This window comes from Coregonus clupeaformis, chromosome 34, assembly GCF_020615455.1.
Source record: "Coregonus clupeaformis isolate EN_2021a chromosome 34, ASM2061545v1, whole genome shotgun sequence".
Lineage (NCBI taxonomy): Eukaryota > Metazoa > Chordata > Actinopteri > Salmoniformes > Salmonidae > Coregonus > Coregonus clupeaformis.
In genome coordinates, this window is record NC_059225.1 from 19,478,102 (window position 1) to 19,495,835 (window position 17,734).

The 17,734-nt window shown below is 46.0% G+C and overlaps 1 protein-coding gene across 1 annotated transcript; it reads right to left on the reverse strand.

Annotated features, from left to right (window-relative positions):
* On the reverse strand, positions 1–17,091 carry LOC121549754 (myotubularin-related protein 6). Its single transcript, XM_041861617.2, is given in 15 exon segments — positions 1–620; positions 622–654; positions 3,773–3,899; positions 5,420–5,554; positions 5,632–5,738; positions 5,856–5,999; positions 6,121–6,246; positions 9,684–9,793; positions 9,885–10,017; positions 10,126–10,260; positions 10,820–10,948; positions 11,045–11,202; positions 11,758–11,920; positions 14,787–14,915; positions 16,627–17,091. Coding segments are annotated over 15 exon segments (1,935 nt in total). The 5' UTR covers positions 16,651–17,091; the 3' UTR covers positions 1–338.
* Between the last annotated feature and the right edge of the window lie 643 nt (positions 17,092–17,734).

A 17,734-nucleotide genomic window follows, 5' to 3' on the forward strand; every position in this document is an offset into this window, starting at 1 on the left:
TTCATGATTCATAGTCATTTATTCTCTTTAGTGCTTTTCAACATTCATAAAAACAAGACTTTAAGTGCAGTAAATGCCGCTTTCCACAAAGATTTACAATACAGACATACAGTACCCCTTCATCTGCCTACATAGGAATAGGCTAAACACAACACACACACGCTTTCACACCTACACACATTCACACCAACACACACAAACGCACGCACGCAGGCACACACACACACACACTCACACACTCACTCATCCTTTAGTGACCCCATCTCTCACCCTCTTTCCATCCCTCCTCCCTCCATTCCAGTCCAATCACCCCTCCTCCTCCAGTATCCCACAATGCCTCAGCAGGTCATGCGGGCCACTCCAAACTCCAGGCTGACCACAGCTGGCTCGGCCTTGGCCCCGTATGTCCCCTGCAGGTCGCCGTAGCTCTCCTTGCGCTCTGTACCGCTGCTGCCCTCTACTGTCCGCTCTGTGTCACTGCAGCACTCGGTCACCTCCTCTCCCACCTCCTCCTGCTGCGGTCGCTGCACCTCCTTCCGGCTGAGGGGGGCTCCCAGGATGAGGGAGTGGGGGCGTGTGGGGAGGGTGCGTTGGTCTCTAGGGGGGGCCTGGGGGTCCGGGGGTGGGGGGGCTGATGCCATGCTTCTGTAGCCTCTGGAGGAACACAGAGAAGGACACATATGGTTAGATTTAGTAACGAGAGAAAGAGGGAGAGAGAACCCCACCCATAAACACACATTGCGTACCACCACTACCTCCACACAATCACCTGTTGATTTAGGAATCCTGTTGTGCTGACTGATGTCATGTGTTGTTTCAATACAATCCACCACATTACAACCGTACCGCTAACCCCTCCTCTCCAGCCATAGACAGCCCCCTGAGCCACCATACCTCCTGAAACGTTGCCACAGTTAATCATTTTATTAAATTCAAACCTAAGGCCCGGTTCGTCCTAGTTAGCCATATGGCCAACTTGGCCTGGCCAAACAAACAGTTCAGCAAAACACATTTTACCTTTTCACTACTTGAATAGCTCAGCCCCATCACAAAAGACAGTAACAGCATTATCCTGGCACACACAGAAAAAACATGATGAACAGTCTCAGTCACTGCACAAAACGGATACCCCTCCCCAACTCCGGGTCAACCCTATAGCTATTGGTGGCAAGGGCTCCATGTAATACCCTCCACTGGAGGTCCTCTGACCTTTTTGGCACTGGGAGTTTATAGAGCACCCTCAAACCTATACCCTACCATGCTCTCGGACCCCACAACTCCCTGCCACTGATGCCCCTTCACTCAGAGTAAGCTCCTGATGGGCCCAACCTTGGCACTGAGGGTGTACAGTACCTTACCCCCCACCTCCGCAAACTCCCACAGGCTCAGAGTGCTAAATGTCAGTACATTCTCTGGACCCTCCTGCCAGTCCCCAGTCTCTGCTGTCACTTGCAGTGGTGGAAACAGTGGTGGCCCCTCCTCCAGAGGCTGCTCCAGCCCCCTCCTCACTGGCTCAGGCAGAGCCTCCTGGACCTCCCCATGACTCTCTCCAGCAACTTAAGAGACGTTAGTCCAGCCTGTTGTGCCAACTCTAGAGGGGTTTTAACCTCCAGCCCTCCTCAACAGAGCACATGCTGGTTCCCTCCAGCCCTCCTCAACAGAGCACATGCTGCTTCCCTCCAGCCCTCCTCAACAGAACACATGCTGGTTCCCTCCAGCCCTCCTCAACAGAACACATGCTGGTTCCCTCCAGCCCTCCTCAACAGAGCACATGCTGGTACCCTCCAGCCCTCCTCAACAGAGCACATGCTGGTTCCCTCCAGCTAACATCAGTGTGCTATAGTAGCCTCTGTGCTGCTTTGAGTCAGCCTGCTCTCCGAATCTTGCGTCCATGAGCTTGCGCTGGGGGGGGGGGGTTTGAGAACATCTCCCTCATCGCCCATCAGACAACGTAAACAATGGATTTTCTTGGTTTCCCCACTCTGTTTTTCCAACCCAAAGAAGAAAGAGCTGTGAGCATCCATCTCTCTCAACATGGAAAATCAGGCTCTTACCAGTGCTCCTTTCGCTTTGATCAGATAAGGAGCCCCATGTCCCAGTGTAGTTGAGATAGATTATCTTGCAGCCCCCACCCTACCCTGCCGCACCAACCTCCCCAAGTACTCTCCTGGACTCTGAAGAGGAAAAAGCTGTATACTGCTGACTGAAAACCCCAATCTGGGCTTTTCCTACGTCCCACCACTGACTGAGAGACTCAAACTCCCATTTCTGCTGTCCCCACCTCTCCCAAAAGCCTTGGAAGCTTGAGCAAAAAGTGGCATCTTGTAAGAGCTTTACATTTAATTTCCAATAGGACACCTGGCAGGGCCCTGGTGAAACAGAGAACTGAGCCATGGCAATATGGCTCAATAACACTCTAGTCACCCAAGTCATAGACTGTTCTCTCTGCTACTGCACGGCAAGCGGTACCGGAGCGCCAAGTCTAGGACCAAAAGGCTCCTTAACAGCTTCTTCCCCCAAGCCATAAGACTGCTGAGCAATGAATCAAATGGCCATCCGGACTATTTACATTAACTCTATTTCTTGATCTGCATTGTTGGTTAAGGACTTCTAAGTAAGCATTTCACGGTAAGGTCTACACCTGTTGTATTCGGCACATGTGACAAATAACATTTGATTTCATTTGATATGGTGGTCTGAAAACCCAACTGGGAGAATGGAGGCCCTCACTAGCCTATTGCTCAGATTCTTGAATGTATAGATCAGCACCTGCGCCCCCTTCCACCAGACCCCCAATCCACTTCAATCTTCACATCACTGCGTGTCTCTTGTAAAAAAAAATGTTTTGTTTTGTTTTACATGCTCCTCTCCCCCCAGTCTCTGCCGTGTTCATGTTAAGGGAGCCTTACTGTAAAATATCCAGGTGGGGGGGAAAACACCACAATCAGAAACCAGTAGAGAAGCCCATAAAGCCGCCGTGCCAGAAAATACCTATCCATTTACACAGAGTCTGTAGACATGCCCTTACACACCGATGTGACCCACTTTCTTAGCCTATACTGCTTCCTGGGTGAGGACACTAAACCCCTCATTCTTCATCACGTGTTGTACTGACCTTACAAACCTTTCAGAAGCAGGAAAATAACACTCCAGCGGAACCTTCTTTTCCCCTTTAGTCTCCCTCAGGAAGCTAGACCGTATGTATAGGGCCCTCCGCCTGACAGCTCTGGATCCATTAAGCAGTCTGAAAACAAGGCCTCCTCGTCCTCCTTTCCCTCTGACTCACCCCCCTCTTCCTCCTCCATTGGCACGGTAACGTCCTCCCCCGTCTGCCCACCCTGCACCTCCCGTCCTCCCCAATGACAGTTGAGCCCACCATGCCCAGCCCCCCTCTTTTCTTCTTCTGTGTGGCAGCTTCCTCAGCCCCACCAGCATGCTTGCCGTTCCCCACAGACCCACTACTCACCTCCTCCACCATCAGAGTCTCCGTTGCTATAGCAACCTGCCTCTGCTCATTTTGCCCATTTATACCTCCCTCCCTCCCTCCCTCCCTGCTTCTTCTCCACTTGGCTGAGACCACCATGCTGCCCAACCCCCAAACCAACTTCACCTACTCCCCCCCCAATAAATAAACAATGCGTTAACCCTGCACCATGGAAAAATATAATAAATAAAAGAAAATAAGCAAGAAACAAAATTAAAGGACAGAAAAAGGATAGTAGCCCTCAACACAACCCATCAACCCAGTCCCCAGCAAGAGAGAAGTACTCACAGCCTCCAGTTCTTTTATTGTGTCTTCCAGTTGGCAGTTGCTCTCCTTCAAGGTGAGAACATTCTTCAGGACAGACTGACGGGGGTGCATGGACCGATCAAACTGGTGGTACATATTCCTCCAAAACCTGACACACACAGAGAATTAGGGAAAAGAAGGAATAACAGGGTAGGGTTGATGAGAGATAGAGGGACGGAGAGGATGAGGAGAGAGAGAGAGAGATCAAAATAAAATTGTATTTGTCACGTTTCGTAAACAACAGGTGTAAACTAACAGTGAAATGCTTAATTACGGAACCTTCCAAACAATGCAGAGAATTTATTTATTTTTAACGTTTATTTTTTGTAAATATAGAAAAATTATAACACAATAAATAAATACACAATGAGTAACGATAACTTGGCTATATACACGGGGTACCAGTACCGAGTCGATGTGCAGTGGTATGAGGTAATTGAGGTAGATATGTACATATAGGTAGAGATAAAGGGACTAGGCAACAGGATAGATAATAAAACAGTAACAGCAGCGTATGTGATGAGTCAAAAGAAAATAGTGCAAAAAGGGTTGATACAGATATTCCAGATAGCTATTGGTTAACTATTTAGCGGTCTTATGGCTTGGGGGAAGAAGCTGTTCAGGGTCCTGTTAGTTCCAGACTTGGTGCATTGGTACCTCTTGCCGTGCGGTAGCAGAGAGAACAGTCCATGACTTGGGTGGCTGAAGTCTTTGACAATTTTTAGGGTCTTCCTCTGACACCGCCTGGTATAGAGGTCCTGGATGGCAGGGAGCTTGGCCCCAGTGATGTACTGGGCCGTACGCACTACCCTCTGTAGTTCCTTGCGGTCGGAGGCCGAGCAGTTGCCATACCAAGCGGTGATACAGCCAGTCAAGATGCTCTCAATGGTGCAACTGTAGAACTTTGAGGAGCCGAGGGCCAATGCCAAATCTTTTCAGCCTCCTGAGGGGGAAGAGGCGTTGTCGTGCCCTCTTCAAGACTGTGTTGATGTGTGGACCATGATAGTTCCTTTGTGATGTGGACACCAAGGAACTTGAAGCTCTAGACCTGCTCCACAACAGCCCTGTCGATGTGGATGGGGGAGTGCTCGGCCCTCCATTTCCTGTAGTCCACGATCAGCTCCTTTGTCTTACTCACGTTGAGGGAGAGGTTGTTGTCCTGGCACCACACTGCCAGGTCTCTGACCTCCTCCCTATAGGCTGTCTCATCGTCGTCGGTGATCAGGCCTACCACCGTCTGCAGACTTAATGATGGTGTTGGAGTCGTGCGCGGCCACGCAGCCATGGGTGAACAGGAGGGGACTAAGCACGTATCCCCGAGGGGCCCCTGTGTTGAGGGTCAGCGTGGCGGATGTGTTGTTGCAGAGGGAGGTGTTTAATACCAGGGTCCTTAGCTTAGTGATGAGCTTGGAGGTCACTATGGTGTTGAACGCAGAGCTGTAGTCAATGAACAGCACTCTCACCTAAGTGTTCCTTTTGTCCAGGTGGGAAAGGGCAGTGTGGCGTGAAATAGAGATTAGGAAGATGAGGAAAGGATAGAGAAAAGATATGAGTAAATCTTAGAGTAGAGTGGATGAGGGGTGGAGAGGAGAGAGAGAGAGAGAGATGAGGTAAAGGACTAGTTCTTACTTGAAGTGGCAGGGCAGGGTGGAGGGTTCGAGGACGGGGTGTGTCTCTGCATAAGCGGGGCAGTAGGCGGGGTTTAGGTAGTTCTGCTGCTCACTCAACAGAAACGCCCACAGAGAGTGAGTTCTGTCTCTAAGTCTGGCAGGAGAGAGAGAGAAGATCGAGTGAGTGAGAGGGAGAGAGTTGGAAAGCGTGCATGTTTGTGTTTTACTCACTGCAGCTCTTCTCTCAGTCTCTGGTTGTTAGCCAGGAAGTTTCCGTACTGACAGGAGTGAACATGTTCATGGATCTGCAGCAGCAGCCACTCACTGAACTCAAATGCCTAAGGAAGAGTAGGTATCATCACTGTCATCATCCTCACAATCAATCCTCAGTCTTCCACTGTAATGGCTGCTATGTGGTGAGTATAGTGGAAACACGCAGATGCGCGCAGACACACCTGGGGAAACTGCTCGGTGAGCTGCCACACACACTCCAGGAACTGTGTGAAGACGGGGGACACCTCCTTGGGGTCTCCATCCAACTGGTCACACCTGTCTGCAAACTTGTGTCCAAATGAGATCCAGTCTTTCTCTATGAGGACCTGAAACACAGAGAGAGCAGAGTTTCCTTTCCTCTACGTATGTCTACAGGCATAGGGAAGTTGTGTTGTGTCCTACCATGAAGCCTTTTGATGGTGCGGTAGTACACACACACAGCCTTACCATGAAGCCTTTGATGGTGCGGTAGTAGGGGTCCATGAGCAGGGCTCCCAGAGAGCAGACTTGGGCTGTCCGATCCCAGCCGTCTGAACAGTGGACCAGCACACTGGCTCCTTCTACTGTCACTGCCTATGGAGGAGGGGGACTGAAGTTAAATCGCTGCCATTGCTATTATTATAACTTGTAAATAATGTTTTTATTGTCACACACACCGGAAAGGTGCAGTGAAATGTGTTGTTTTACAGGGTCAACCATGGAAGTATGTCACCCCTGAAGCAAATTAGGATTTAAGTGCCTTGCTCAAGGGCACAGACAGATTTTTCGGCTCGGGTAGTCAAACCAGCGACCTTTCAGTTACTGCCCCAATGCTCTAAGTGCTAGGCTACCTGCCGCCCTAACAGTTGTTGGGTGAAGTCTGCTTTAGACATGACTGTCTGTAGGGATGTGACAAATGGGGAAAAAAAATCACCATTTAAACTGCAAAATATTTTTTACCATTAAAACACTAAGAATTTCATACAATTCCAGCTGCACGGCTGCCAGCAACGGTTTGGGTGTCAAGGTGCGTCCCTTTCAGATGGTTAAGCAAATGGTACTACCATTTCTGTACCTCAATTCCACCTGGCAAAATGTGCATTTCCTTCTCATTTAACTTCTTAAAGTATTGCCATACAGGACTTCACTGCTGTCACTTGCCTTTCTCTGACATTTTTCCAACTGTTACCGACAGTGACGTAGTGGTGGAGAGTCGACTCCAAAATAATTGATTCCTCGACTCCTTGCACGTCGACTCCCGGCGTCGACTCCCATTTATGAATGTCAAGATTAGATTCCGCTTGGAATCAACTCCGCTTGGAACGGAGGAGACTGATTAGTTGCCGTACTTCCGAGAACACAAACACTTTTTCATAGCGAGCTAGCGAGGGACGGAGAGAGAGGGGAGGGGCACAGTATAGGCAGGTCTGCCACCAAGCAGACAGTCAGAACCATGCACTAGACCCATCTATCAGTATAGGCAGGTCTGCCACCAGGCAGACAGTCAGAACCATGCACTAGACCCATCTATCAGTATAGGCAGGTCTGCCACCAGGCAGACAGTCAGAACCATGCACTAGACCCATCTATCAGTATAGGCAGGTCTGCCACCAGGCAGACAGTCAGAACCATGCACTAGACCCATCTATCAGTATAGGCAGGTCTGCCACCAAGCAGACAGTCAGAACTGTGCACTAGACCCATCTATCAGTATAGGCAGGTCTGCCACCAAGCAGACAGTCAGAACTGTGCACTAGACCCATCTATCAGTATAGGCAGGTCTGCCACCAGGCAGACAGTCAGAACCGTACACTAGGCCTACAGTGGGGAAAAAAAGTATTTAGTCAGCCACCAATTGTGCAAGTTCTCCCACATTAAAAAGATGAGAGAGGCCTGTAATTTTCATCATAGGTACACGTCAACTATGACAGACAAAATGAGGAAAAGAAATCCAGAAAATCACATTGTAGGATTTTTAATGAATTTATTTGCAAATTATGGTGGAAAATAAGTATTTGGTCAATAACAAAAGTTTCTCAATACTTTGTTATATACCCTTTGTTGGCAATGACACAGGTCAAACGTTTTCTGTAAGTCTTCACAAGGTTTTCACGCACTGTTGCTGGTATTTTGGCCCATTCCTCCATGCATATATCCTCTAGAGCAGTGATGTTTTGGGGCTGTCGCTGGGCAACACAGACTTTCAACTCCCTCCAAAGATGTTCTATGGGGTTGAGATCTGGAGACTGGCTAGGCCACTCCAGGACCTTGAAATGCTTCTTACGAAGCCACTCCTTCGTTGCCCGGGCTGTGTGTTTGGGATCATTGTCATGCTGAAAGACCCAGCCACGTTTCATCTTCAATGCCCTTGCTGATGGAAGGAGGTTTTCACTCAAAATCTCACGATACATGGCCCCATTCATTCTTTTCCTTTACACGGATCAGTCGTCCTGGTCCCTTTGCAGAAAAACAGCCCCAAAGCATGATGTTTCCACCCCCATGCTTCACAGTAGGTATGGTGTTCTTTGGATGCAACTCAGCATTCTTTGTCCTCCAAACACGACGAGTTGAGTTTTTACCAAAAAGTTCTATTTTGGTTTCATCTGACCATATGACATTCTCCCAATCCTCTTCTGGATCATCCAAATGCACTCTAGCAAACTTCAGACGGGCCTGGACATGTACTGGCTTAAGCAGGGGGACACGTCTGGCACTGCAGGATTTGAGTCCCTGACGGCGTAGTGTGTTACTGATGGTAGGCTTTGTTACTTTGGTCCCAGCTCTCTGCAGGTCATTCACTAGGTCCCCCCATGTGGTTCTGGGATTTTTGCTCACCGTTCTTGTGATCATTTTGACCCCACGGGGTGAGATCTTGCGTGGAGCCCCAGATCGAGGGAGATTATCAGTGGTCTTGTATGTCTTCCATTTCCTAATAATTGCTCCCACAGTTGATTTCTTCAAACCAAGCTGCTTACCTATTGCAGATTCAGTCTTCCCAGCCTGGTGCAGGTCTACAATTTTGTTTCTGGTGTCCTTTGACAGCTCTTTGGTCTTGGCCATAGTGGAGTTTATAGTGTGACTGTTTGAGGTTGTGGACAGGTGTCTTTTATACTGATAACAAGTTCAAACAGGTGCCATTAATACAGGTAACGAGTGGAGGACAGAGGAGCCTCTTAAAGAAGAAGTTACAGGTCTGTGAGAGCCAGACATCTTGCTTGTTTGTAGGTGACCAAATACTTATTTTCCACCATAATTTGCAAATAAATTCATTAAAAATCCTACAATGTCATTTTCTGGAAAGAATATTCTCAATTTGTCTGTCATAGTTGACGTGTACCTATGATGAAAATTACAGGCCTCTCTCATCTTTTTAAGTGGGAGAACTTGCACAATAGGTGGCTGACTAAATACTTTTCTTCCCCACTGTATCTATCGACAATCAAAAGCTGTATCTCGCAATGGAATGCTGTATCTCACAATTTCTTTCCTTGCAATGTCTCGCAACTTCAGTAAAGCAGGGCCTATTATCAATGAATAGGCTAGGATATTCTACACGCAACAGACCGAAGACACACTCGGTGTTATGATCATTAGGTCAAATGAAGCGAAGCGTTTTGCAACTAAAACGAGAGATTCTATGGACAAATGCAGGTAGGTCTCTCCCCGTTTTGTCCGTTTAAGAAACATTTTGCAACAGAATCCGCGGAATGAATACGCCCCAGGCGAGCCAGCGTGAGGGAGAGAGGAGGGGGTAGGCTCAAGTTCGCCTCTTCCTCTCTGGTTTTATTTAAATGACACAACTTTCCCCAGACCTTTATAGCCTATCGTCTAGTTAGGCTATAACATGGAAAATAATGTTGTGATAACTGCACTGCTACATTGTTTTTCGGTTTGGGATTTTTCTTGAAACGTTAAGGATCCCAATTTTGTTTTAACGTTTAAAACGTTCATACCCCTAACTGTCTGCAATCACATTGTGACTATACTGAAGTAGAAAGCAGAAAGGGATTGGAGAAGGGACATGGCCTTACCTTGGTGAGGAAGATGGCTGCATCTACCACAGCTTTGACGTGCCGTAGCCAACCACAGCTCTCCAAGCCCAGCAGGTAGTCATTCACTGACAGAAAACGACTTCCCACCACTGAGAGAGATGGAGGGAGAGAAGTAAATAGTGCATGTGTGATGTACATGTGTGATGTACATGTGTGAGTGAGTGAGTGTGCCCGTCTGACCTTCCAGTAGTTTCTGTAGGCTGGTCCTCATCACGTGGATGTTCTCAATGCCCACAAACTGGAAGCGGATGTTGGAGTAGTTATCTTCATTCTCATAGCCTTTACCTGCTGCTCTGTTAGCCATGGCATTCAACTGGAGAGAGGGAGGGAGATAAACAGATAGAAAAAGAAAGAGAAGGAAGGGACTGAGAATGTCCACATTCTGTGGGAAGAGCTAGCTCACTGTGTTGTGATTGGGTACCTTGGGCCTGGTATCCATGACATAGACAAATCGGCTGTTGTGATTGGCTTTGCTGATGGCCTGCAACATGCTCTCGTCCTCCAGGCATCGTGCACTGAACCCAGAGAGAGGCTGGCTGCACCGACATACTGCTGCCTGCAGGGGACAGGGACGAGCACAGAGCACACGGATTAGGCCACATATACCTAACCTGACGATTTACAGAGACTTGTTAGGTTAGGAATATTGCATTGGGGTGAAATGGTAGAGGTAAAGGTACAGGTTAGGTTTAGATTATGACTGTTGTTGGGATCAGTGGTAAAATGTTAGGGCAGGGATCATCAACTAGATTCAGCTGCAGACAGATTTTCTCTTGAGCGGATGGTCGGGTGGCCGGAACATAATTACAAATAATTTGTAGACTGCAAATTGACTGCAAGAAGCCCAAACAGATATAATATTTGACTAGCGCATAATCATTTCAAACCTTAAGTATGTTTACGATCATTTATCTCTATATTATGTGTGGGAATACCTGGGAACATATTACTTAAATTAAAATCACTTGGAGATGATTTCCTGGTGTTTTTATCGTCTTTTATGTCCAACAATTAAAATTCAAAAAAAAAAGGATCGGTTTTGGTTAGGATGAAGCTGGGTAAGGTATGTGTTAATCGTTAAGATGAAGATAGGTAAGGGTGGGGTAAGGTGTTACCTTCTTCTCCTGGTAGAAGTATGTGAGGACAGGAAAGCGTCCTTTGCTCCTGAACTTGGAGCTGCCAACGATGATGGGCTTACTGGCTGTAATGGGCACATACAGGTCCCTGGGATACGTCTCACATATCTACAACAGGAAACATTGCATCATGGTAATTGTTGCCAAATACTGAACCAATCTTATTCCATTACATCCTGAATCCTATTGGAATGCTCTGCCCACCTTGTAGTCCCTGTTGACGTCAGTGAGCTGCCATCGGTCGCAGGGTACGCCCATCCTCTCAAACTCCGCCCCCAGATCGATGAGCTGCCAGCCCTCCTCTCGCTGCTGCTCGTTCTGCTTGGGGTTGTAGGAGAACGCATAGAGCTCCTCATAGGATACTAGGGTGGGAGAGATGGAGAGAGAGACGGAGAAGAGAGAGGGAGAGAATGTCAACATTCTTTTGAAACTTCACTCGACTCAAGCGTCCTGCACACACTCAAAGTAGGGCTCAATCATCTAACCGACGATTATGAATGAAGACTGTCATGAAAATAAAAGAACAGTCATAACTGTTTTGTTTTTGTTTTTTGGGGGGTGGAACGAACGGCTGACTGAAGACGGGACAGCAGAGCATTCTTGCGGTTGAGTCCAATTCCACAGTAACATAGACTCTTTACAATGTGATGAAACTGTTGCTCTTTGCTGAAACAAGCAAGGTGGTGTAGCAAACAAGTCTTTGGTTGCCTCGGCAACACCCCCTCCCTGCAGCAGCAGCACATGCAGTCAGGAGCGGAGGAGAGGAGAAAATGTGTGTCTTAAAGAAAATACACAAAAATGCTATTCTAACGATTATAACAGTGACCACGGTCATTTGGCTGACCAATAACCATCACCAAAATTCCATGACCGTCCCAGCCCTAACTCAAAGACACACACACAGGTACAGTAGGTACCTGGTCGTAGCAATCTGAGCAGTGAGCTGTAGACGTCGTGACAGTCTCTCTCTCTCTGGACTACAAAGTGGACCACTCTGAAGTTACGACACTGGATGACCAGAGGACAACCGCTGGTGGTCAACGACAGCTTCTCCACTGACGCTATGTGGTGGTGTAGGATCTGGAGTGGAACACAAAACAGTCATGACATATTTTCTTAATATGACACTACAGGACATACTGTAGGGGAAGCAGGTAGCTTAGCGGTTAGAGATAAGAGCCAGCAACGGGAGGTTGCCAGTTTGAATCCCGGGTCTGACGGGGAAAATATGTTGGGAAGTGAGCTGGCAACCGGAGAGTCGCTGGTATCAAATCCTAGATGCGATTGCCTGCCTTTGTGCCCTTGAGCAAGGCACTTAAACTCCCACAACAACTGTTTCACGGGTGCCCAGTGTAGCAGCCCCCTGCTCCAACTTATGTACAGTTGAAGTCGGAAGTTTACATACAACTTAGACAAATACATTTAAGCTCAGTTTCACAATTCCTGACCTTTAATCCTAGTAAAAATTCCCTGTCTTAGGTCAGTTAGGATCACCACTTTATTTTAAGAATGTGAAATGTCACAGAAATGGCTTCTTCCTTGCTGAGCGGCCTTTCAGGTTTTGTCGATATAGGACTCGTTTTACTGTGGATATAGATACTTTTGTACCTGTTTCCTCCAGCATCTTCACAAGGTCCTTTGCTGTTGTTCTGGGATTTATTTGCACTTTTCACACCAAGGTACGTTAATCTCTAGGAGACAGAACACGTCTCCTTCCTGAGCGGTATGATGGCTGCGTGGTCCCATGGTGTTTATACTTGCGTACTATTGTTTGTACAGATGAACGTTTGGAAATTGCTCCCAAGGATGAACCAGACTTGTGGAGGTCTACCATTTTTTTTCTGGGATCTTGGCTGATTTCTTTTGATTTTCCCAAAATGTCAAGCAAAGAGGCACTGAGTTTGAAGGTAGGCCTTGAAATACATCCACAGGTACACCTCCAATTGAGTCAAATGATGTCAATTAGCCTATCAGAAGCTTCTAAAGCCATGACATCAATTTCTGGAATTTTCCAAGCTGTTTAAAGGCACCGTCAACTTAGTGTATGTAAACTTCTGACCCACTGGAATTGTGATACAGTGAATTATAAGTGAAATAATCTGTCTGTAAACATTTGTTTGAAAAATTACTTGTGTCATGCACAAAGTAGATGTCCTAACCGACTTGTCAAAACTATAGTTTTTAATAAGAAATTTGTGGAGTGGTTAAAAAACGAGTTAATGAATCCAACCTAAGTGTATGTAAACTTTCGACTTCAACTGTATGTGTGTCTTTCGGAGGGGTTGGGATAAAAGCGGAATTCAAATTTCGGTTGGACCTTTGGTACAATTGACAAATAAAGTGATCTTAATCTAGAGGTACAGAAAAAAAAAAATCACCATCTATCAAACATTTAACACAGGGAGATAACGTGCACTCACACACACACACGCTCATTGCAATCATCATACCTCATCACATCTTTCTATCTGCCAGGAGTGTGTGAATGAGGTTAACAATTCATTAAAGCATTTTCATGACCATCAAAACAGAAAGAAAGAAAGAAAGAAAGAAAGAAAGAAAGAAAGAAAGAAAGAAAGAAAGAAAGAAAGAAAGAAAGAAAGAAAGAAAGAAAGAAAGAAAGAAAGAAAGAAAGAAAGAAAGAAAGAAAGAAAGAAAGAAAGAAAGAAAGAAAGAAAGAAAGAAAGAAAGAAAGAAAGAAAGAAAGAAAGAAAGAAAGAAAGAAAGAAAGAAAGAAAGAAAGAAAGAAAGAAAGAAAGAAAGAAAGAAAACACACTTAAAATGCTGATCTCTTAATGACTTGGAGAAGATCTGCAAAGAGGAGTGGGACAAAATCCCTCCTGAGATGCGTGCAAACCTGGTGGCCAACTACAAGAAACGTCTGACCTCTGTGATTGCCAACAAGGGTTTTGCCACCAAGTACTAAGTCATGTTTTGCAGAGGGGTCAAATACTTATTTCCCTCATTAAAATGCAAATCAATTTATAACATTTTTTACATGCGTTTTTCTGGATTTTTTTGTTGTTATTCTGTCTCTCACTGTTCAAATAAACCTACCATTAAAATTATAGACTGATCATTTCTTTGTCAGTGGGCAAACTTACAAAATCAGCAGGGTACTTTTTTCCCCTCACTGTAACTATTAAGTTAACTGTCAAAATGTGCTAAATGCTCTGCAGTTGTGCATTTTGTTTGCTAATTTAGTAGCTAGTTAGCGATCTAATTAAGTGGTTAGCTTGGTAACAGAAGAATCCCCTCTGGATCAAGAGCCTTGCTGTCTAATGTTTGTTTTGTGTGTGCAGCAAACTGTGAGTAGCATTTTGGAGTTACTTGTATACCTTTATGAGCGGTATGTCTGTCCTGCAAATGCTTTAGGTCAGAGACTGTATAAAATATTCCCAATGACGTCGTTAACATTTAGTTAGCATTGTCTATGGGATTTTACATGTACTTGTTAGCATTGCTAACCTTCGGAGTAGAATAGCGCACCTTGTGTTCTGTACCGGATTTACCGAATATCCCGGTATTATGCCCTGGAGGCACATTTTGCCTGTCTACACACACTCAGACTCTCTGACTGAGTGCTAGCTACCAAATGTAGACACACTTTTCCCCGTGCTCAGCAGTAGGAGAAGGAAGGAAGTGTGTAGGAAGCCTGGCAGCAGTGTCTTTGTTAAAATCACACTGTAGACTAACTCCATAAACCAGAGATCTGACTCCAACCCTGGCCCTGGAGCTACACAGTTTACAGATTTCTGTTACAGACTCCAGCTCAGCCAGCACTAACTAACACACCTGATTCAGCTTATCAAGTCAAGTAGGCCTAATAAGAGCTTACTCTCTTCCCTCATTCCTACTCATTAAAGAACACTAATGGGGTGTCAGGCATTAGCTGAAGCAAGTCCTACATTCTGAATTTAGAGTGCTGTATAGAGGTACTCCTTACCCAGATCTCCTGTGCAGTGTTGGTGGCAGCGGCATTGCTCTCCACAAAGATGAGATGTGTGGCGGTCAGGTGCAGCGTCCCGCTGGTGGACTTGTTACTGAAGCGGTCCAACAGACGCACCTGCTCCACCTGCACAGGTACAATTATGATTACGGTGACACCTGTCAAACCTGTCTCCTAGCAACATTATGTAAAGATATTTGGACTACCTCTCTCCCTCTCCCCCCCTCTCTTTCCCTTGTTCACTCAAACAAGCACAAAAACACACAGATCACATGTAGTGAAAAGGTTTTGCCCTACTACCATGTCCTCACTAACACTGCCACATACTGACTGCCACAGCATGAATGTCAGTAGAACATTGACCGAGTCCGTGGAACCAGAGTTGATCATTTCCTGACTGGATGTTGTTTTGACACATTCCTGGTTCACTGACTCTCACCTTCGTCTTCACACCCTGTAGGTTTTATCACTTTAATGACATTTAGAACACTTGACTGAATAGACTTCATCTGCACTTTTCTAATCTGTGATTAACAAATAGGCTAGCCTATTCTCTCTATTTGAAAGAGTCTCTCTCTGTCTCCCAGCAACCAGTGTGGTGCTAGGCAACTCCACAGGATGGCGATCAGTGAGCTCAGTCAAGGCCTGGCAGCGTACTGAAGAGTGTGTGTGTGTGTAGACTGACACACACACACACACACAGAGGAGGAAGGAAGAGGTTGCTGACGGGCCTTAAGTCAAGCTGATGACTGTCCTGTTTGCCAACTGCATTGCAGTTCCACAGTCCCTAGGCCTATTTCCCTGATCCGGTTTGGATATTGGCATGATCCAGTTTAGTGCACCCATGGCCACTGCAAATATCAGGAGTTGACTGTCTGTATGTTTAAATTAAGAGTTCAAACAGGGTCCTGGGGGCAGAGCCTAAAATACTGCAGATGTGTAACACCCTTTCTTTCACATGAACAAAACAAAACACACACTACAAGTGTCAGTTACACAGACACACTCCTTCAGGCGGCACTTCACTGATAACAAAATTACAAAAGGACTTTGAGGTGGCTCTTCAAACCGGCTTTTTAAGCTATACCAGAAATACCCTTTGACTGCAGTGCCACCAACATGAAAGCTTTGAGCCTTCTGAGAAAACAGTGGCTGTGATGACGTCTGTCACTCACTATAGCGAATAATTGTATAACTAGCTCATTGTTCTATCTGCGACTATAGCATGAATAAAAAATAATCCACTTTGCTCCTTTGACGTAGTGGTGTCCCCATGATCTGTCACACTAAATGCATTATCAGGAAACATCCAGCTAGTCTCCTAAATCTAATATCGTGTTTGTGCCAAGGAGGACAAGCAGCTAGCGAGAAAAACAGGTCACTTGCACACAGCACATCAGGCTACACCAAGAAGGCAGTCGCCACCTATATTATGTGATAGTGTCTTATCTAGCTAGCTATGTCCACAGTGGCTTCCCCGAGTCTCTCGCTCTATCATGTTCTAAATCACCACCCAAAGCGAGAGCCAACTTGCCCATTCTAAATGGCCATTCATACAGCCGTGCAGCAGAATCCGCTTCTCTTGGAACCAAAACAAGAATGAGCATATTAACAAGTTAGCTAACTAATTGGCCCTGTATTTAGCAGGCCTAACGTTAGCTTTTGGGGCACCATTGTCAACGCACCAGACGTTGTTGTAATTGCATAGCAAGTTATTATAGTTAGCTAGTTAACTAGCTAGCTACATTACATGCATTTGAAATGTTTTGCTGGGTGGTAAAAAAAGAAAAAGAAAAAAAAAAGCAGCGACGTGAATGGCGCTAGCTAGCTTTCTTACCTTTGGCGTTCGGATATGTTCCATTTCGCTGACAGCTGTCAGTGCATGCAACGATTCAACCGGTTGGCAGGTGATGTGGCTCGCACATCGATTATCAAGGTGAAGCAAGCTGACGTTATTTGATCGCTTGTTTTACTTTGGTACCGACATTAGTTGAGCGTTCACGATTGTGTATTTTTTTCAGTAGATGCTCGCTAGCTATCAGTCGTTCACTGTCGTCAGCACAGCCACAAAGTCATAAACCCCACCCATTTCTAAAAAGTATCTTCTTAATGTGATTTTAAACCTAACCTTAACCACACTACTAACTTGATGACTAACCTTAAATTAAGACCAAAAATCTAATTTTAGTTTTCAAGAATTTCTACGATATAGCCCATTTTGACTTTGTGGCTGTGGTAACTAGTGGAAACTGTAATCCACTACACTACATCGCTTCCCGCTTGGGCGACGTCAATGGGCGTACTACCTACCTCTCCGCCACGTACTTCTTCTTCTGTGGGGTTTATCGGCGGTTGGCATCCAACGTTATGGTGCATTACCGCCACCTACTGTACCGGAGTGTGGGCCAGAGACAGGGAGAAACGAAGTCCTACCTGCCAGCCCCATTGCTCTTAAAAAAGATAACAAAATATTTGAGACTATATCTAATGACGTTCTACTCAATATACTCTTTAAACTAATTTCCTGTATCCCCTTCTCCCTCATACTAGATCTCATCCTCTCTTTCCCTCTGATACTGCCCACACTGAAGCAATACATGCTCCACGGTCTCTGTTTCCTGACAATAATCATACTTTCCTGTTGGATGCTTTCCTATCACATTTAATGTCTTATTCAACTGGCTGTGTCCCACCCTTAATCTTGTAAAAATAGCCTCCTCTCTTCTGTCCCTTCCTGCCATCCTCCCCGACTTTCCTCTGTACTTGAAATAAATGCCTTCCCTTATTATCTCTATTCCACTGCTCCTGCCATCTCTGCACCATCACTGTATATATCAGTATTTTTGCCTCTGCCTTGCTCATTGAAACTTCAACGTCAACATCCCCACTACTAAGTGCTTGTTTAGCCAGTTAATCTACTGCCTCGTTCCCCTCCACCCCCACAT